The following is a 23773-nucleotide window of genomic DNA, read 5'->3' on the forward strand; positions in this document are numbered from 1 at the left end:
TGAAAAATGTGACCCCACCCCAACTCTACGGGGTCTCTGAATCCACGTAACATGGGGCTGCTTCAATATCAATGTGACTAACATGGGGCCTTGCTGTTATGGATAAGAACATTTTGTTTCCTGTATACATGCATTTAAAGTAAAATTTGATATCCCGATTTTAGCTCAACCCTAACCCAGGATCCATAATTTAAAAAAATGAATTGGATCCACATACCTTGGGGATTTTTTGCAAATTAAAGATTCTTTTCTGGTTTTGGAGTAGATTTTTCTTATATCCCATGTAAAACTTTGATCCCCTCTTGTGTCCCCACCCTCGGCTCATCAAGATTGATTCTGTACTATCTGATGACGCTTGCATGTTGATATCACTAGGCTGGTCCTTGTTTTTGAAAAAAAAATCTTTAATTTTTTTTCCTTACATATTGTATTGCTAATGAGTATGCATGTGTTCCCTATTGTGGCCCCATCCTATCCCGGGGCCATGACATTAAAAAAAATCAAATCTGCACTACCTGAGAATGCTTGCAAATTAATGGCTGATCACGGCCCTGTCATTTTCAAGAATTTTCTCCCTATACATTCATGTGAAACTCTGATCCCCTATTGTGACCTTATCCTACCCCTGGTGGCCAAGATTTGAACAACCTTGAATCTGCACTACCTAAGGATGCGTGCATAGTTTAGATAGGACTAATCACGACCTTGCTGGTTTTAAAAATAAAAACATTTTTAAAGGTTTTTCCAATATACACGTACTCCCTTCTAAAACTGAGATCCCCTGTTGTGGCCCCTCCCCACCTCCTGCAGCCATGAACAACTTTAACTGTGCACTAACTGATGATGTTTTCAACTAATTCTAATCCTTTTGGTCCCCGTGGTGCTGGAGAAGAAGATAATTATATGACCCCATCAAATTTTCATTATTCCTTGATTATCTCCCCCATGAAAGAATGAATGATTTTTCCTTTGAAGGAAATTGAATTCCCTTCACTGAAGTAAGCATATGGGAAGTTTGGTTGAAAATGCCCATTGGTTCTGGAAAATGTTAAAGGTTTACGAACGGGCAGACAGGCGGACGCCAAACGAAATGTGATCAGAGGATTTTTTTTCCTGACTGTTTTGGGGTCTGAGCGCTGATTTTACGTAATGGTATTTATCATGTGCTGGTTAATTTTTTCTCTCTATTTTCTTTTTACATTTTTTAAAGGTTGAAAAAGAAACATTTGTTGCATGAACATGTAATATACTTTCTCCTTCATCAAATTTAAACACAGTTGATTATAGTCGTTTCAAAATTACAAAGTCTTCAACAACAACCAAAAAAAAAAAAATTGTATTCAACGCTTACTAAAGTATAACGTTAAAAAGGCCAATACTGATATGACACAGACATAAGGGGATATCAAATATTTTCGAACAGGTAATCAATCCGATATCGAGTCACTCTATAGGTAACACGTGCTCTTTTTCTTGAATTGATAGCCCGAGGGGCCCGAGGGGCCCGAGGGCTGGTGTGGGACCCAAGAGTTGATACGACATGATAGGGTATAGAGTTTTGTGTTTTTGAGGGGATATTTTATATGAGAATTTTACATAATGAAATTACATTTATCATATGGATGTTAATTTTGTTTTTCTGTTCTATTTTTTCTCTCCCCCCCCCCCTCCCTCCCTTTTTTGGTTGCATATTTTAAAGGTACGATGAAGAAATTGTTTTGTATGTATGTTCATGTTGTACATGTAATATACTTTTCTCACTTTGAATTTAAATACAGTCGATTATTGTCGTTTCAAAATCTAATGAACTTGTTAAAAAAAAGGTAAATGCAGATATGACAAGAACATTAAGAAATAAATTTCATTTTTGAAAATTATGAGATATGTCCTGCGACGCTTCACTTCGGCTTACTTCACGAGTCGCGTTAAAGTTATTCAGAGATATTTCATTGTACAAAAATGTACTACATGTACATATTCGTGTGCGTTCTATTCAGATAATTGTAACTTCTATGTCCGTCGTTTGGGGAAATTGTTAGTCCCATGTCACACTAAACGCTGAATTTGAAGTTCTGGATTCGGCACCAAAGGGTAGGTGGGGTGTCATATAGAGAAGCTAGGATTAGTCAACCATTTTCTCTTAACTGTATACAAGTTTTTTTAATTTAAAAAGAAATATGTAAAAATATCCTTATTATATATTTCGTGTAGATTTAATTCTTATCACATATCGCAAAGTAGATAAAACTATATTATCTGCAAATAAAAGGAGAACATATCCAATAATTAAACGTTAAATTACGCCTGCCTTTTTAATAAATCCGTGTTATTACGCCTTTCATTCGCGTGCCATGTAAAATGTTTTCTTTCGTTTGTTATGATCCTAGTAGGCTTTCGTACAAAGTAGAAAATTACTACGCTGTCTATTTTAGGGGCAAACCCCAATCAATAAACGCACAACTAACCTTAAATCCGCGTTATTACGTGTTTCTTTCTAGTTTTTTAAAGCGTCTTTATTTTGCGTTGCTCTGTGTTATTCGCGTTATCACGCCTTTCTTTTGGCGTTATTTATTACATGTATGCGTTTAAGGGTATAAAAATATTTTCTTTTGCTTGAAATGATCCTAGAAGACTTTCGTAGTAATGAATTCAAGCACTGTTATCGAGTTGTTCCCTAATTTGTGATTACTTCGTACTGGATTAATGACGAAAAGATTAGATATGCAGTCGGCTAATTTAATACGAGGATAACAAAGCTAGAACGTCTTAAACAATAATACTCCACTTCGGAGAATTTTACCTCTAACACGATAATGGGCTAATAACCGAGCTTTTAAAAGCTCACTAGCTGTTAACGACCCGCAACAAGACAAACCGTGTATATTTTCATTAATTCTAACTCCCTCAGCATCCAAAGATTTCATATTTGAAAATGGAAGCCATTGCTATATTTAATCCAATTTGATATGCCTTAGGTAAAGTCATGTGGTTTTATTATATCGAGTGCAATAACCTCGCTTATCTAGTTTTAGTGCACATTTTCGAGAATACTGACAGTACTACCTGGATTTCTTATAATGCGCTTAGAATATATATATTCACTAAATGTCATAATATAAAACGAAAACTTGTACGTAAGTTTCAATGCCATGAGAGCGCTTAATAAATCTGATAGCGATACAATATTCCTAGCCTTTTTAGCGATAGCGTGTTGAGAATATACCCCTATCGAATTCTCTCACATTTAGCGATAGCGTGTTGGGGATATATCCCTATCGAATTCCCTCACCAGAAATACGTTACCAGCGCTTCACTTAAGAGGTCTGTCAACGTTTAGAAAATAGGTCCTGCATCACGTGACATAATATAGACAATTGTTCTCATATTCTCTTCCTTTAAATGTTTTGGCAACAGGTGATAACATAGCCCACCGTCACACTCGTAAGTACATCCTCAGCATTTAATGGAAACTATAAAACATCCATCCTACTATATGGTGCTGAATCTTGGAAAGTAACCAAGTCTATTTCCAACAAGCTGGATGTATTTCAGACCCGATGTCTCCGCAGAATATTGCGCATCTTCTGACCTAACACCATCTCAAATGACGAACTGTACAAAAGGACAAACACCACTCCTCTATCCCAGACGATCAGAAAGAGAAAATGGCTGTGGATAGGACATGTATGCAGAATGCACCCAACTTCCATCCCAAGGGTTGCTTTGAAATGGTCACCAACTGGCAAGAGAAAGAGAGGAAGACCAAGAGAGACCTGGAGAAGATCGGTGGAGAAAGAAATGAAAGATAACAACTGGAGTTAGGGACAGGTCCAGAAATGGGCGAAAGACAGACCAACATGGAAGTCTCTGGTGACGGCCTTATGTGCTGACCAGCACGAAGTGGACTGAGTAAGTAAGTAAGTATAAAACATCCAGCTGTTTGTGTCTTACCTTAACAATTTTAGCGTATTACAAAATATCTCGAAATTCAGGATCAGAAAGCAGCAATGTTTGACAACTTACCGTAAACATTTTGCCTATAGGCAAAATTTCATAGAGGGTATGGCAAAGGAAGCTGGGAAAGCTACTTCTGCACAAAGAATGGAGATGTGTACCAAATAACCAGAACACGTTGTGGAAAGAAAAGAAATGCCAGTTAGAGACAAACTACCTTGGAACATTTTGAGGAAGTGCTAAATAGACCAGCTGAAATTCAAGAAGGAGATATTGATCTAAACATCAACACAGAAGTACCATGAAAATAGAGACAATAAAGGCAATGATGACACTTAAGAGCAATAATGATCAGTTACCAACAGAAATATTTAAATCAAATCCAACACTGGCTGCGGATATCCTCCATCCACTTTTCAACAAGATCTGGAATGAAAACATCATACTCACAACATGGTATGAAAGGAACATCATAAAACTGCCAAAGAAAGGCGATCTTACAAATTGTAACAACTGGAGAGGTATTACCTTACTGTCAATACCATACAAGAACTTCAGTAAAGTAATAATAGCGAGGGTAAAGACAGCAGTTTATAGCAAACTACGAGAAGAACTGGCAGGTTTCCGAAAAGGATAGAGCTGATGTGACCAAAAATTTGTACTGAGAAACATATTTGAGCAATGCACAGAGTGGCAAAAGCAGTTAATTATTAACTTCATAGGTTTTGAGAAGGCCTTTGACAGCATCCTTAGAGAAATCTTATGGAAGATCTTACGACACTACGGAATACCAGCGCAAAGATTGTAGATTAATTAAAACTTTCTACTCCGAATTCAAATTTACAGTTGGCAAAACATCAGATACCAGCTTCCTTGTGAAATACGGAGTTAGACAAGGTTGTGTGATGTCATCCCTGTTATTTATATTAGCCGTGGACTTGGTAATGAGCTCAACCCTGAGTAGAGACAACACAGGCATTAGATGAACCCTCTTTTCCAATCTTGAAGATCTTGACTACACAGATGACTTTGTGCTACTCTCTCATCTTGAAATCCATATACAGAGCAAGACTTCGAATGTATAATCCATTGCCACCGAAATCGGCTTAATAATGTCACTGAACACAAAACATCCAGGGATACAATTAGATGTGAACCTGGTAAGTGCAACAGCCTTCACATATCTTTGAAGCATTGTGACAAAAATGGTGGAGCTGAAGAAGACACCAAGGCATGGCTAGGTAAATATATGAAAAAATCTATAAAAACCATCTCGATAACAGCAGGGCCTTGATCAGTCATATTGACATACAAGCAGTCCCAGGTAATGTCAATTGAAGTTTGTTCAAAACATGACTCCCGGGCGTAGGATGAGGCCAATTGGGGATCAACGTTTTACATGGAAATATATCAAGAAACATCTTTAAAAATCTTCTCGAGAACGGCAGGGCCATGATTAGTCGTAATGAATATGCAAACATCTTAAGGTAGCGCAAATTTAAGTTTATTCAATTCAGGAGCCCAGAGGTAGGATGGGACCATAATAGGAAATTAGAGTCTGATATGGGAATATATAGGAAATTAAAACAAATTCTTTTCAAGATTAGCAGGACCACACTACATAATGTAAATCATATCAAAATGGTCTAAGTTGTGTTAATTCTATATTTTTTATATATCCCCTTCACTTAAGTCGGGGGTGGGTGGGTGGGTGGGTATTTTTGCTCTATCTGAAACTTGAACACATACTTTTTGAATGGTGAGTGATAGGGCTCTTTTATATTTCATATTTGTATTCTTTTTTTAAAAACACCTTTGTTTTCACATCAAAGTGTTTGACCTTGCGATCTTGTTTGAGTTTGACCTACTTCTAAGAAAACCTAATGTAAGCAACATTTCCTGAACTATTTAAGGCAGGCCTTTCATAATTAGTGTATAGATTCCTTAAAAAAAAAAAAAAATTGATTCCATGTTTAACCATATGACCTTGACCTTGGAGTTCGACCCAAGTTTTAAAACTTTAACCTTTCTCATAACGTTTGAATTGTGAGTGATACATATTTGATGCATGCATTCCTTTTGTCAAGACTTTTCTTTCGATGCCAAAATTGTTGACCTTGGAACCTTGGATTTTTATCTACTTTTAAGAAATGTTAACGTAGACAATCTCCTCTGAACTATTTAAGGTAGGGATTTCGACAGTCGTTAAGAAACACGTCAGACAGCATTTGACCCAATGATAGGTTGTATTAGCAAACTAGATCATTATAACGACACCTTTGTTTTCACATCAAAGTGTTTGACCTTGTGATATTGTTTGAGTTTGATCTACTTCTAAGAAAACCTAATGTAAGCAACATGTGAAATGCTGGCTTTAACCGAGACGGTTGAAACTCCTGTAACATCAACATTTTTGGCAGTAGGCTGTCTTGATTTATAAACTGATCATACGCAGAACAAGCTCTTGTATATCGAATCAGTTGAGAAATATAAACACAATATGCAGGTGATGATGGAATATTGCTACATAAATGTGGGAAGTTGACGATGGAAAAGCTGAAATCACCGCGTTTGTCATGAAGCTTAGTTATTAGTTTGCTGTTGATATTCATTTTCAATAAAATAATTATCAAAGTACGAAGCAGATATTGAGGACTCTGCGGTGTCTTTTATCTCGATTTCACAGAGATATATCGAATCAACATATGAATGAAAATGATTATTGTTAATAGGTAAAACGTCGATATATTTAAATGTCGAGTTGATGGCCACAGCAAGAGATTTTTTCTTCTCATGTAGAAGATTTTGATTAAACTCTGCTTCAAAGGAATATAGAAAAGGTCAGCTAAAAAAGGAGCACAACTCGTGCCCATGAGTATTCCATCAGAGCGTTGGAAGACTTGATCACCAAAGAGTACGAACATATTGTCAATGAGGAAACACAGTATATTCTTTATTTCAATTTCAGAGTACTTGTGCGTGGAATCGGAGTGATGTTTAACAAAGTAATTGTTTGGATAACTGACTACTAGATATGAATATTTCTTTTTTGATGAGGAAGCAACTGTGTACGATGTAAAAAAAAAAAGTCGAGTCTTTAATCTATCGTAAGGAATGGTCGTGTAAAATGTTGAAAAGTCATGCGTTTTGATGTTGTTGATTTGAAAATAAGTTTTGATATTTCGAATTTACTGAGAGTTCTTCAAATTTTTTTTTTTAGAATTCACATTTGATTTACACCACTTCTGACATGTAGTGGCACAGTACGTTTGAAATTTCTCCTTCACAGCTGTTAATATTTTCGTGAGAAGCTAAGATAGGGGCTTGGTAGAGCACTTACTGGATCCAGCAATGTATCTTTGTACGGGTTTTTATGTAGTTTAGGAATCCAGTATAGGCACGGTAACTCATATTTATTCGACCCATTGTCTGAGATATTAAATGTGTCTAAAACTGAAGCATGATTTTGAAGAATTTCATCTTTTGAAAGGGCAGAAGTATAAGTATGATTACCAAATGTGTAATTAATGCCAAGTTCGTTTAAAATACAGTAGTAATAATGAGCCTTACAAACAAAAACAATGTTGTTATAAGCTTTCTAAGCTGGAACCAAAACATATTCCTCATGTAACCTATCTAATTCTTTGATCATTTCTGGTTTACCAAACACAGAAGGATAGATGGTATGTACTTTTGGTTTGATGTGTCTGATACGGAATTTTAATATTCCTCTGATACTTTTAATCCATTCTGATAAGGTATCAAGTTCTTTTTCATATTTAACCCATCGTCTGGCATAATCTTCGACATAATTCATAACAGAGATAAAGTTCTGTCGCCAGATGAAAGACCGAGGTTATCTGAACTTAGGACCTTTTAAAGTAAGTGAATTCAGGTCCTCATTTTCAATTATATCAACATCACCAGTAATGCCATGTCCAGTTGGATTATAGTTTAAAGAAGACGAAGAACAAGAACACGTAGGTGAATTATAGGACACAACGCATGTTTCTAAACTTTTTCATTTTGTCGGTGGTCTAGAGGATGGAGCCTTCGCCCCGCAATTGCGGAAGGCCGGGGTTCGAATCCCGGCTGCGACGGACCTAAGTCGTTAAAACAGGTAGTGACAGTTCCAAAGCCAAACGATTGGCATCAGGTGTGAATGTCATGGGTCCTCGGAGATGACCTTATAAACGAATGTCCCGTGTCACAGTAGGTGTGGCACGCTAAAGAACCCTCACTGTTTAATGATCGTAAGCGCCGAGCAAAGGCCTGAATTTAAAGCCCTTCACCGGTCTTGGTGACGTCTCCATATGAGTGAATAATTCTCGAGAGAGACATTAAACAAGATACAAACATCATCCCCCCCCCCCGGCAAAATTAATTCTTTTCATGTCTAAAACTACGTTAACTGTATTTTTAATGAAATATTTTGCGTAGTTTTCGAGCTTGAAAGCGATGAAATTCAAATCTTGTGATATGCATATTTACTTTCGCTATTTTACGCGTCATTGTGTGACGTCATATGCGCCCTCGGGTTTGAAAACATCTGTTAGCCATTTCATAAACAGATTAAAAAGCCAGTTATCACTTTGGCGGCTTGTAAATAAGATTGCATTAATGTGTTTTGTGCCTTTTAAGGGTGTACTAGTACTGGACTTTTGCGAAAAGGGCTGACTTTTACAGTCAACGGCTGACGTTGACACAGCATACTATATGGAAACCTTTTCGTGACATATCTGTATACATGGATAAGTGATGAACCGCTGCAATGTACAGAAATGTTTAAGTTGTCCAAACATTATAGAGTTGTTCCGGTTCATTTCCATACTTGTACTGTTTCTAAAACAGTAAAGTCTATGTGACTGAATATCCCCATAAATATTTTTATGTCATCTGTCTTAATTAATGCAATTGGTCAACATCCGTCGTCGTGCGCCATTCTTATCTTCTTCCTGATAATTGGCATTTATTTTTTTTTTTCATATTTGGTATGAAGCATCTTTGGGACAAGGGGGTATAAAGTATATATTTCAGGACTCCTGCACATCCGGGGCCTTAAGGATGGAGCAAACAATTCACATTAACCAATATTTAAAAATCTTCCTTATGACCTTACATCTGTAAGAAAAACTGAATACATAGATCTGGTCATATAGAGCTGAAAGTCCTCTACCGAAATTGTAAATTAGCGGGTGTGACCGGTCGACAGGGGATGCTTACTCCTCCTAGGCACCTGATCCCACCCCTGGTGTATCCAGGGGTCCGTGTTTGCCCAACTATCTATTTTGAATTGCTTATAGGGGTTATGAAATTAATCACTGTTCGTTATCTTCACCTTTCATCCGTGGTAGACGTTCTGAATCCAGGACGGGGCCAAACTTAGTATTTAGTGTTTATGTGTAAACCATTTAAATAGCATAGATCTTCTTCAATGCTATGCTGTTTGCCTATACATTTTAGATGAAACAGTTCCAGTTCCATCCCCGTCAATTTCTGTTTTTATATGTCAGTATTGAAAAAAAAATCATCGGGGACGGGGACCAGACTTATAGCTTTCATAACGTACTAGGTTTACTTTTCAAAATTTACGTCCAGTATTCGTGTTTATTATATATGTGTAAATGAAGACAGAGTACGTACTTCATATTGAATAGAATGAATAGATATAAAGAATCTACGGGATTCAAATTGACTGCTACCTAACATGGATATATCTACAAACGTAATCAATTAAAGATGTGAGTTTTCGGTTCACATGGGGCTTTCACTGGAAAAACTAGCTCACTAGCAAGGCCATAGAAATTCCCTACATGCTGTCTGCTACACTCCCCCCTGCTCAGGGAAGCTTCGTCCCGAAGCTTAGCATGGGTCTTTTCTCATTGTTTGGCACCTCTTCAGCAACCGCCGTCGTCCCAGGACGAAACCAAATGCGTACATGGGCACAAAGTCCCAGAGTTCCAAACATACTCTACCTGAAGGAAGCCTCTGGACAGCCAAACACCAGAGTCACTACGCTGCCACCATTTTGTAACGTGCAGCGGTTTGAACACGCTCGTCTTTGCTTAACGTGCGTGATCAAGAGAAATCACTAAAAAAAATCTAGCTCAAGAGCGAGGCAGAAGAAGTTCCCTATATAGTCCAACAATTCGATATTACATATAGTTAACGATATCGTACTTCCATACCATACACAGGTTTAAAGTCAGCCGTTGACTGTGAAAGTCAGTCGTTCTCGCAAAAGTCCAGTTGTCGGTAGAAAGGATTTAGACTGAGTATTTTCACAAAGGTAAACTTGTAATCGGACATTCCGTTCAATGATTTTGAATGTTTGGGAAACATAGGGTAAGTTCATACATGGTTTTTATTGATAAAGACACATTCTACATGTATGCTTCTTCTTCCTATATGGTACTTTACCACTTCAAGTGTATTTTCGTACCGTGTGGTGCAAGGATGTCTTATGTGATTAATATAAATATTTACAAGTGCATTTAAAGGTTTAAAATCCAGGTTGTCTATGGTCGGATACTGATGGATTGGATCTGGCAATTGAAGCTGTCTAAAGATGTTGCATTGACAGCCTCAGATGATAAAGAGTTCCAAATCCTAATCCCATCTGCAAACAATTATTTCTGGTAAACTGTAGTCCTGGAATGCACAAGGAAGGTAGTGTAGATGGAGTGTCAATCAGCTGATACACAACCCGGTACATCATAATACTCCTGGTCTGGGTTCTATGTTCCTGTAGTAAGGGCCAGTTGAGTTGCTGGATCATATTGGAGACACTGCTGGATGTCCTAAAATCATTCATTACCATTCTAGCAGCTCTCCTCTGTACTATCTCAATCTTATTGATATTTTCTGCCGTATGCGGGTTCCAGATAACACCTGCATATTCCAGCAAGGGACGGACTAATGCCTTATAGCATAAGGCTTTGGTCTCACGTGGGCATTGACGGATGTTACGCCGCAGAAAAGCTGATGTTGAGTTTGCTTTCTTGGTGATCTGGTTGATGTGCCGAGTCCATTTCAAACTCTTGTGGATATTAACCCCAAGGTACGTGGCAGAATCAACCACTTCAAGGGTATGCAGCGGTAATTGTAATCCTAAATAGGTCATCCTTTCAACAGCTAAAAGCGCACTTCAAGGAATTCCAGAGATTGACAGCACCGAAAATAGAAATTTTGTTATATGTATTCTGTAAAAATCTACCAAAAATGTGATACTAGATCACTGTAAAGAATTGTATTTATTGAAGAGGGGATATTCGTTTCCATTTTCAGACTTAGATAATCTTTTAGGAAATAATAGATCGAAATAAACTTACAGTAAGAGAACGGTATAGAGCTTATGAAAAACATCGGGTGGGATAAAAACGTTATAGGCAATAAGATGGTCTATATCTAGGCACTGCAAAGTTTGTAATTAAAAGGTTTGGATGCAATAGTAGAAGTATATTTGTAGGAAATACTGGGTGTAGACCTGAGCTTGAAATATGTTGGAATAAAAGACTTAATTTTTTTTATGACGAGGAATGTTGCTTATGTTGACGGCATCTATTCCTTTAACTGGTGCATTCTCCATTAAAGTGTTCAATTGCATATTTTATGTGTCCGCGGCCCTCAAAAATACATTCAATGCTTTAGCTGATAAAATCGTATATTTTACACATGTATTCAGTTGTATCAAAATCCTAAAATGATTATAGTAACATAATATGCATTGCTCCGAGTACTGCACTCATAAGATTTGAAAATTAAGCATTTAATCACCGTGTCCGTTTTACATTGATAATTACTACAATGGGGGTAATTTTGATAATTTTTATAACTTCGGGTCCTTACTTGTTATTTGAAGGTAACACAACTAATTTCTAGTAACTTTGAATTTTTCAAAGAAATTATATCTTTACGAAAACAATGTTCGAAACTGATGTCCGTTGGATTGTGAAAACAGATACTTTACCGATTTTTGAAAATGCACCACTTAAAGTAGGACATATATTACACAATGATGACTGTTCATTATATTACATACTGATAACTGTTCATTAGTTTTACATATATTACATACTGATAATTGTCCATTAGTTTTACATATATTACACACTGATAACTGTCCATTAGTTTTACATATATTACACACTGATAACTGTTCATTAGTTTTACATATATTACATACTGATAACTGTCCATTAGTTTTACATATATTACACACTGATAACTGTCCATTAGTTTTACATATATTACACACTGATAACTGTTCATTAGTTTTACATATATTACACACTGATAACTGTCCATTACTTTTACATATATTACACACTGATAACTGTTCATTAGTTTTACATATATTACACACTGATAACTGTTCATTAGTTTTACATATATTACACACTGATAACTGTCCATTAGTTTTACATATATTACACACTGATAACTGTCCATTAGTTTTACATATATTACCACTGATAACTGTCCAATAGTTTTACATATATTACACACTGATAACTGTTCATTAGTTTTACATATATTACACACTGATAACTGTTCATTAGTTTTACATATATTACACACTGATAACTGTTCATTAGTTTTACATATATTACACACTGATAACTGTCCATTAGTTTTACATATATTACACACTGATAATTATCCATTAGTTTTACATATATTACACACTGATAACTGTCCAATAGTTTTACATATATTACACACTGATAACTGTCCATTAGTTTTACATATATTACACACTGATAACTGTTCATTAGTTTTACATATATTACACACTGATAACTGTCCATTAGTTTTACATATATTACACACTGATAACTGTTCATTAGTTTTACATATATTACACACTGATAACTGTTCATTAGTTTTACATATATTACACACTGATAACTGTCCATTAGTTTTACATATATTACACACTGATAACTGTCCATTAGTTTTACATATATTACACACTGATAACTGTCCAATAGTTTTACATATATTACACACTGATAACTGTTCATTAGTTTTACATATATTACACACTGATAACTGTTCATTAGTTTTACATATATTACACACTGATAACTGTTCATTAGTTTTACATATATTACACACTGATAACTGTCCATTAGTTTTACATATATTACACACTGATAATTATCCATTAGTTTTACATATATTACACACTGATAACTGTCCAATAGTTTTACATATATTACACACTGATAATTATCCATTAGTTTTACATATATTACACACTGATAACTGTTCATTAGTTTTACATATATTACACACTGATAATTATCCAGTAGTTTTACATATATTACACACTGATAACTGTCCATTAGTTTTACATATATTACACACTGATAACTGTTCATTAGTTTTACATATATTACACACTGATAACTGTCCATTAGTTTTACATATATTACACACTGATAACTGTCCATTAGTTTTACATATATTACACACTAATAACTGTTCATTAGTTTTACATATATTACACACTGATAACTGTCTATTAGTTTTACATATATTACACACTGATAACTGTCCATTAGTTTTACATATATTACATACTGATAACTGTCCATTAGGCAGACTTCACAGATCAGACAAAACGTCTGTACATTATAAAGTTTATAAATATCTAGTCGATGCTCAGATATCTGAAAAATATTTTTCAACCAAAATTATGTTACAAACAGCAGAAAAATATCAAGTTATTGACTTATTCAAAAACAACAGTGCCACAGTTTTTAACAAATGTGATTTTTCCAAACTTGTTATTAAAGCAATATGGGCAACAGAAGAAAGGCAATGGCTTGCTTCTCTTTCTGTGGACACTGATATGTACTTTTTCAGGAAAATACACACAAAGCTGAGGCCTAATAGATTATGGCAAATTGTTAAGGACGACCCGTCCAAAAGATTGTTGATTAACTTTTTAGTACAAGTGTCTTCAATGAAAATTGTTTGTAAATTGTGTCCATTATGTAATAGGAATACGCATAATCTTAATATGCATCTTATGCTAAGTTGTTTTAACCTCTTGGAAGACAGAGAAACTATGCTTGAAAATATTCTACAAATACTCAGTGTAGAAGAGTATGCTTTGTTTGAATATCAAGATCAGGAATGGCAATTTTTATCTTTAATCGGTTGTGTTCAAGATACAAGCTTTGAAAATATTTCTTATGCAAAATGGAAGCAAATCATGCTAACTGTTGCAAATACATTGTATAAAAATAGAGGTTTTTTTGTCATAGACTGCCGTAATCTGTAGATTATAATCATTAGTTTCAAATATGTACATACTCTAAATATGTTTTTTTTTCCTGTTCTGTTCAAATAAGTTTATAATTTTATTATGATATACTCTCCATTAATTTGGAGGAAATAAAGAATATCTTATCTTATCTTATCATATATTACATACTGATAACTGTTCATTAGTTTTACATATATTACTCACTGATGATTGTTCATTAGTTTTACATATATTACACACTGATAACTGTCCATTAGTTTTACATACATGTATATTACACACTGATAACTGTATATTAGTTTTACATATATTACACACTGATAACTGTTCATTAGTTTTACATATATTACACACTGATAACTGTTTATTAGTTTTACATATATTACACACTGATAATTGTCCATTAGTTTTACAGATATTACACACTGATAACTGTTCATTAGTTTTACATATATTACACACTGATAACTGTCCATTAGTTTTACATATATTACACACTGATAACTGTCCATTAGTTTTACATATATTACACACTGATAACTGTCCATTAGTTTTACATATATTACACACTGATAACTGTTCATTAGTTTTACATATATTACACACTGATAACTGTCCATTAGTTTTACATATATTACACACTGATAACTGTCCATTAGTTTTACATGTATTACACACTGATAACTGTCCATTAGTTTTACATATATTACACACTGATGATTGTTCATTAGTTTTACATATATTACACACTGATGACTGTTTATTAGTTTTACATATATTACACACTGATGACTGTCCATTAGTTTTACATATATTACACACTGATAACTGTTCATTAGTTTTACATATATTACACACTGATAACTGTCCATTAGTTTTACATATATTACACACTGATAACTGTTCATTAGTTTTACATATATTACACACTGATAACTGTCCATTAGTTTTACATATATTACACACTGATAACTGTCCATTAGTTTTACATATATTACACACTGATAACTGTTCATTAGTTTTACATATATTACATATTGATAACTGTCCAATAGTTTTACATATATTACACACTGATAACTGTCCATTAGTTTTACATATTTTACACACTGATAACTGTTCATTAGTTTTACATATATTACACACTGATAACTGTTCATTAGTTTTACATATATTACACACTGATAACTGTTCATTAGTTTTACATATATTACACACTGGTAACTGTTCATTAGTTTTACATATATTACACACTGATAACTGTTCATTAGTTTTACATATATTACACACTGATAACTGTTTATTAGTTTTACATATATTACACACTGATAATTGTCCATTAGTTTTACATATATTACACACTGATAACTGTTCATTAGTTTTACATATATTACACACTGATAACTGTCCATTAGTTTTACATATATTACACACTGATAACTGTCCATTAGTTTTACATATATTACACACTGATAACTGTTCATTAGTTTTACATATATTACACACTGATAACTGTCCATTAGTTTTACATATATTACACACTGATAACTGTCCATTAGTTTTACATGTATTACACACTGATAACTGTCCATTAGTTTTACATATATTACACACTGATGATTGTTCATTAGTTTTACATATATTACACACTGATAACTGTCCATTAGTTTTACATATATTACACACTGATAACTGTCCATTAGTTTTACATGTATTACACACTGATAACTGTCCATTAGTTTTACATATATTACACACTGATGATTGTTCATTAGTTTTACATATATTACACACTGATAACTGTTCATTAGTTTTACATATATTACACACTGATAATTGTCCATTAGTTTTACATATATTACATACTGATAACTGTCCACTGAGATGTATTTATGTTATATCACCCACTGATCATTTTACTGACAGCTGCCCCTTGGTTTTACAGTATATTTCATCTCAAAAGATATTTCCCACAAATTGTTCCATTTAGCTTCCACATGCAAATCTAGATTGTTTGCAAGGAACATGTTGGGTAGGCATGCAACAATGAAATCAACCATTGAACTTCACTTTGTGTTACTTCTTGCAAACATTTAGCTTTTACCTTAGCCATATCGATTTTTTTCTGCTATCCCCACGTTGCATGTTTACACAATGTAACCTCTAACTCCAGCCTCTAACAAGTCTAATACTAGTAATTTCTGGAGTGCTTGAGCTGAATTGATGTCACAATTTTTAATGCAATTGAGAACTCATCCAATAGTCAGTATTTTTACATTCCACAGATTCTGTACATTTGGTGACACCGAATTTCAAAAATCGAGTCGTTTTTTTAAAATCACTTTGTCATTTGCTGCATAGGTTGGTGTTCAGTAAGATAGCTCCTTAAATGGCAAGAAATGAGGACATTTTTAGGTTGTTGTTTTGTACCCAAGGTTACACACTCTAATTCTTTAGTATAAAAGTTACAGAATGCGTACAATACAATTTGCATGGAAAATGAAAGTAAAAATTACAAGGTAGCTCTACATGACCTCGGGTGTAGTGTTTACATTCAGTTGAAGTTGGATGTGGCTGGTTGGTTAAGACGATAGCATGCCCATACCATTGACTATCTGTAGCTATTGCTACCCCTTGCTACCTAAACAATCAATTCTATCTTTCATTTCTGCATAGTGTACAGCATCTGTAATATTCAGCTGGATTCAATTCCATGAGGGGTCAGTTCAGTTAATCATAATCATGATTTTGATGATGAAGAAATAGGTTAAATTACAGATATCTACATAGTGCTGTCCATCTGCTTGGCATAACAAGACACCATTCTTCATTTGTGGTTGATGAAAAACTCTAAAGGAATTGTTTAAATGTTTTATTCGTGAAGTACAGTGTATATCAAACCTTTTAAAATGCAAATTTTGTGCTCTGTCAATACACACATATTAACAACAAAAAATTACACACCTTTTTCAAATCAATTTTTCTCTCAAGGTAACATTTTAAAAAATGCACAATACAGAATTAGCCATAGTTAAGAAGTTTGTTCATTAAAAATATAGCACAAAAACGTCAACACAAATGTATCTAAATTACCTAATACATTTCATCCAACGAATGGAAAGCCACAAACCTGAACATATCATTTTTTGTATAATTATATTGATTACAACAAAGTCAAAAGAAAACTATACCACCACCCTTATTTACAAGAACACCTACGGAACGAGGTTCATCCTCCAACATTATGCAGTGATATCAACATTTATAAATGCCATAGTAAATAAAGGTATATATATATACATGTAATATGTAGTGATTAAGGCCCTTTATAATTTCAGTCTGTTTATAACTTTTTCATTAGACTATAGATACTGATAATAAATGCCTATGAAGGTTGAGGACTATTTATTCAGTCCATTGTTCATAGGTTATTGGACAGATAATTACTACATGTATATGCATGCCCCAAAAAGGGCTTTCAACTAGATAGCCCTGGACCTTTTGGCTTGAAAATCAAAAGTCATCCACTTGTCATGACCAACCTGCCCATGGAGTTGGGCAACCATTGGACAAAGGGTTCTCCACTTATCAGCTGAACAATCAATACAAGAGAGAAAGCCCTAGGACCTATGGATCTAAAAATTAATTGGGGTCATCCATTTGTCATGGCCAGCCGTGTATTAAATCTGATGTCTGTTAATGGAGGGTTCTCAATATACTGAGTAGACAACACTTGGTCTACACATAGAGAGGAAAACATAATATTTCCTCTACAATGAAGGGAAGCAAAGCAAATAACACTAGGGTAACTGTAACCTTTCCAATAGTGTAGACAAAAAATACCGTCACATCATTAGTATCAACTTCTACATCTGCATTTCAAATTCAAAAGTGCATACATAGTTTTTTTTGGGGTTTTTTTTTTTGTGAATTGAAGAGGAAACCACGAGGGGTTTATGCAAGGGAAGAGATACGAAATCCATATACATGTTAAATTGATAATAAGTGGGCATAACATGGCTATTTTTACAACACTCAAAACAAACCCTGATTTTACTTTTTCAAGTAAGTAACAATTCACTGACTTATGGTTAAAGAAAATTGACAAAAGTATACTAGTACAAATGAATATGAGGTAAATGCACGTTTTCATAAATAATGACTAGCCTCACCACTAAATACCAAAACAATTTTCTCAGTATTCTTAGCAACTGAACAAAGAAAAACAAATTCTCTGTAACATATAAAGCAGCTTGTAATGATAAAATTTTGTCAAGGTAAATAAGACATTTGCTCCAGCAAATCCATTTAAAAATCCACAAAGTATACCATACACAGACTTTCATTTATATAGCTTTCAACATGAAATCTGTAAAACTGAGTGCAATCGATCTAAAGTTATAGATTTACATGTACTTCACAATTTATAGAGTTACATGTACTTCCATTCACAAGATCTTATTTGCCTGGCAGTACTGTGGAAAACAATAAATAATAGTCCATTGGGATCAACGTCTCCCTATTTTAATGAAGACAAATTTGAAATATTTACCCTGTGGGTTTTACTAAAACATATTTAAGGTGCAGTTTCACATGACTACATCTGCTTATTGAAAAAAAAATCTATTCAAAGCATTTAAAGTAAAGCTACTCTTTGAGGGAAAAAATGATGTGCAATATACAATAAAATCAAACTTCCATAAAATCGAACTTGGTGAAATCAGACGTATTGATTCACGTCTTTGCTTTATCCATGATGAAACATAGAATTTGCCTAACACATGTTGAATCCATTTTTTTTTGGCATGAGGTGTGGGTGTACATGATGCAACACTAGTGAAACAAGAAATGTAGCCACGAATACTTAGCATTCTGGACATCGTAATCTGTTAATGTCATTGACAGTGATGCCACTTTTTCCTGAATTCAAGTACTAATGTGCTTTGTGGAATGTATGATTTCTTTCCCTTTTTTTTTTGGTTTTGTTTTTTTTGTGTACAATTAATTTGAAAATATCAATACCTGTAAATATTTTACCTTCTGCAATAATATTCCAGGAATGATTTTTAAATTTCAAATGCAAAGTAGTTTGTCCTAGGATATGGTTTAATTGTGATGTCATAATAAAGTGACATCAATTGTAATATCAGAATTCAATGACTCGATTCAATTATATTTTCTAAATTCCAAATCATAACAAGACTTAAATCAGCAACAATTGTAAACACAAGTAAATAGACATCATTTCTATAACTTCAATGGGCTGTGAAATGCAGTTGGTCATGTGATCAAACCACAATCATGACCTTTAGTCATTATGGGATTTGATCACACAACAAACTGCATTTCATGTCCCAATGAAGTTATAAAAAATGATATCTCATTTCTTAATTAGTAGCACTGCCTGGGTTCTACATGTACGCCATCTTCTTGCTATCAACAATCAGATGCATCATAACTACCAGAATTAGAAAGTGCACAAAATCTGTTTTAACAACTGAATATACACTGTATATAAAACAATCACAAAATAAATAAACTGACTTTGTGATTATGTACATGATCGAGATCAATATCAACACATGAAGAATGATGTGGAGGAGAAACTATTCTAAAAGGCTGTCATTTATATAGCATTTACTGTTTATATTCTCCCAAACTCACTACGACCAGATTCCCTGTTGCCTCTGTCAGACATATAAGAGATAAGCAACTCCTTCAACTGCATGATTACCTCTTAAAATAATCCCCATTCATTGGTTTGATAAATCAAAAAAAATTTCATTCCTATTATAAACTGAAATTCAACTAAACAAGTCTCGAAAATGATTTGATGATAAACAAATATACCGGTACTATTGCAAAAACATAGTCAAATCATAAACATTTCCTGAAACCTTGCCGAGTTTGGGTCATGTATTGTCTTTTAAAACTTCACTTTAAATTTACATTGAAGTAAAATATCTTATGACAATAAATAATATCTTCAATATTTTAGTGACAAGATTTGAAAGGTTTGGAACATTGTATTTAGGATTATTAAGATGGTTTATGTAATTTAAATCAATGCAATTTTACCAAAGTATTGTGGGCTGAGAGATAATAAGGAACTTATGGTAGCTGCTAACCTGTTACATGTATATATATATATGTACATCTATGTTTCTGTCTTCCAATGAATGTTTGCACCCTAGAATCTAAGTTAAATGCATTTCAAGACCTATTCTCTCCAAAAAAAGTAGCATACACATGTGAGATTCTAGATATATATACAAGATTCTAATAACTAACATTCTACACAGTATATGCAAAATGAGTGATGCTTTAAAGAAACAAGATACAAACAGTTGATAATAATAACAATATTATGTAAAGGAAACTTGCACCTTTATTCTATAAATTTTTTCCCCATGAAAATGGTATTTAAAAGATGCATCATGTACCACTATGAAGGTCCAACTTTAAAATCAGTTTGATCTTTAAAAATAAAACCATAATACAATGCATGTAAATTACAGGAGTAAAATAATACGAGTAGCACTTGTCTCCCTTTAAAAACAACACAAGATTATAGTGATAAAAAGCACGTTTTGAATTTGGCACATACTTACAACAATTAAAAGCCAAAACAGCTGCTGCATTACTTTAATTGAGGATTTATTTGATTCATGGAGGAAATAAATTCTATAGCATAAAAGCAAAATCTCATAACCGATTAAATATAAGTACACGAAACATGTGCAACCACAGCACAATAAGAATGTGTCAAACAGGCTATATTCGCACTCTACACTCAGATATTTGTATATACAGTTGTACATAAAACTTTTTTCCCCATATGGTTACCATGCAAATTTCTACAAATAAACCACAAATTCAAATTAACCAAAATGAAGAAAAAATTTTTTATGAAAATAATTCTATCAAGTAACTTATCAAACCTCAGCAGCAATAACTGAAAATGTTTGTATACTATGCGAACCTTATCATGATAAAACAAAAAGCTGCCCATAATGCATGTTTATGAAGGAAAATGTTCAATTAATCAAATGCTTGCAGTTCTGAAAACATTCCACATTCATATGCAAACACCATGTTTCTACATTACACAGAACACAAATACACATTTGAAACATTACAGAAGTGACATGTGTACATTCTGACAAATCCAGAACCAAATAAAAATCAAAGCATCACAGAAGAAAAAGCTGTTGTATAGACCAATAGTTTTTAAAAGAATCATAAATACATAAAAGCCAAGTTTTACCAGCATGCTTTTAAGCACTAAATACTACTTAGCAGTAAAATATATCAAATAATAGTCAAAACAATAACAAATATTGCTACATTTTTTTTTAAAGTACAGTAAACTGTACATCAATTTAAAAAAGTCATCATTTGGAACTTGGGATTTAGATTTAGAAATAAAGCAATGAATAAAATTTCAACTAGTTGTCACAATCAAGGATAACAAGATATCTAGAGTTGATAAAGGATAGCAATGTAACACACCAAAAGACTTGCATTGAAAAGCATTCGTTCGCATCTTGGGGGTTGAGCAAATGACATTGTGAATTCTTCCCCCTTAAGCCATCACTCCTAATGAAATTTACACCTTTGGATCACTAGGGTCATAATTTGGTATAACAGTGCTGAAGTTGGGGTTTGAGATCATCCCCTCATCGGGCTCATTGATATCAAAAGTTGGCACTTTGTGTGCTGGTCCCCAGGCAGGAGATGGTTTCAGAAGAAACTTCACTCTCTGAAAAAGTGTGTGATACATAGATAACTGTTAATAACAAAGTCTTTTTGAATGGAATTCAATTGGCATATTTCTCTATCTGCTTATATCATTAAATCGTAAATGCTCTATCCTACATAGCCTCCATATCAATATCAAACATACAGTTAAGAGTTTGACCTTGACTTCTCTAAAATCCACAACAGACTGCTTTTTCTGGCCACCTTACAATTTTTTTTTAATTAAGCAGTGTATAATATCAGATGTTTGGTGATACAGGGGTTCTGCTTAATCCAATAGCCAATTGTTTCTGATTGGCTGATAGAGAAACAGGGAGGAACTTAAGTTCAAAGCAACTGTCAAAGTTTGTTTACAAAGGCTAAATGAAAATTTTCAACTGAAAGAACTTCAGTTATCAATACTAAAGAGATTTTGGTTCAACACACAATATAATATCTCTGTTGCTTTGTAATGAACAAAACTGCATATATCCTTATTAGGAGTAGCCACTGTTATTGTTTTAGTTTAACGCCCTCTACTGGTCGCAAAATTAAAATAAGAATCGTACCAGACTCTCGCTAGTACAAAGTCTTGAGAACGAGAGTCTGCGGAAAACAAGACTATATTCACTCGTCGAGAGTCTGGGGAAAGCGAGACTATATTCACTCATCCTGATTCTGGGGAAAGCGAGACTATATTCACTCATCATGCCTAATATCTATTTAAATAAATTGTATAGAATTTAGAATGATCAGTTGGACTGCTTAGGTGACCATAAGACCTGACTGCCCTGGTAAACAATAGAAATGAAGGCCACTAGCAATTTTCACACCTCAGGTAGGTAATGTTCACACTTGACCAGTTGCTCGTTTTCACACCTGGCCGGTCTTGATTACCTCTCTCTCCATCATTTTCTTGACGAAAAATAGTGGCCGATACCGTGAGTGAAAATCATGTGTGTTTGTTACTTGATAATTTTTAATAAGTGGCCAGTGTCCAGTTTTCAGGGGTGACCAGTTTTGTGACAATTTATTTGTAAAAAATATAAAGATTTCTGCTGGGACTTTAAAAATCAACTGATATTTAGGGAGGATTGGTTTTGAGAAGTTTCACTGTATTTGGCATAGGGAATGGTATCGTTAATTGGTACCAGTTATATATGGGGGGAAAAAACTATGGCTACATCTTCACAATAAAGTTACTACTAGTCGAAGTGAAATCGGACAATTTGATTGATTGCAGATCAGAAATAATCTACAGACCATAATTGATTAATATCAAAATTTGATTTTTAAAACCCAAACAAGTATGCTTAATTATGAAATAACAACACTTCATAGTATTAATGAAAGACTGTCAAAAACAAGAGGTACTGTGAGCAATGCTCACTAAGAATACCCCCCGCTTACCCCAATCTCCCAAAGGGTGTTGGTAATGGGTATAAACTACCTCTTTTCTGAGTGTAAAAAACAAATGGCATGACAAACCGAACCATATTGCTACTTCGATGTCCAGTGCGCGTGACCTTTGACCTTTTGACCCCAAAATCGATAGGGAACATCTTCATCCCATGGGTAGTCCATATGTATGATATGGTGACGGTAGGTGGAAAGGATAATGCTTTAGAGCCCGGAAACCATATTGCTACTTCGATGTCCAGTGCGCGTGACCTTTGACCTTTTGACCCCAAAATCAATAGGGAACATCTTCATCCCATGGGTAGTCCATATGTATGATATGGTGACTGTAGGTGGAAAGGATAACGCTTTAGAGCCCGGAAACCATATTGCTACTTCGAT

At 34.1% G+C, this 23773-nt stretch overlaps 1 protein-coding gene across 2 annotated transcripts in view; it reads right to left on the bottom strand.

Annotated features, from left to right (window-relative positions):
- Positions 1-17088: 17088 nt before the first annotated feature.
- Positions 17089-23773, bottom strand: part of LOC125648341 (sodium- and chloride-dependent glycine transporter 1-like) — a 30160-nt gene continuing 23475 nt past the window's right edge. For both annotated transcript variants that reach the window (XM_048875341.2, XM_048875339.2), the window contains exon 16: positions 17089-21995. In XM_048875341.2, coding sequence (XP_048731298.1) covers positions 21843-21995 — 153 coding nt within the window. In that variant the 3' untranslated portion in view covers positions 17089-21842. The remainder of the gene's footprint in view (positions 21996-23773) is intronic.

The sequence above is a fragment of the Ostrea edulis genome, chromosome 6 (genome assembly GCF_947568905.1).
Source record: "Ostrea edulis chromosome 6, xbOstEdul1.1, whole genome shotgun sequence".
NCBI classification, from domain to species: domain Eukaryota; kingdom Metazoa; phylum Mollusca; class Bivalvia; order Ostreida; family Ostreidae; genus Ostrea; species Ostrea edulis.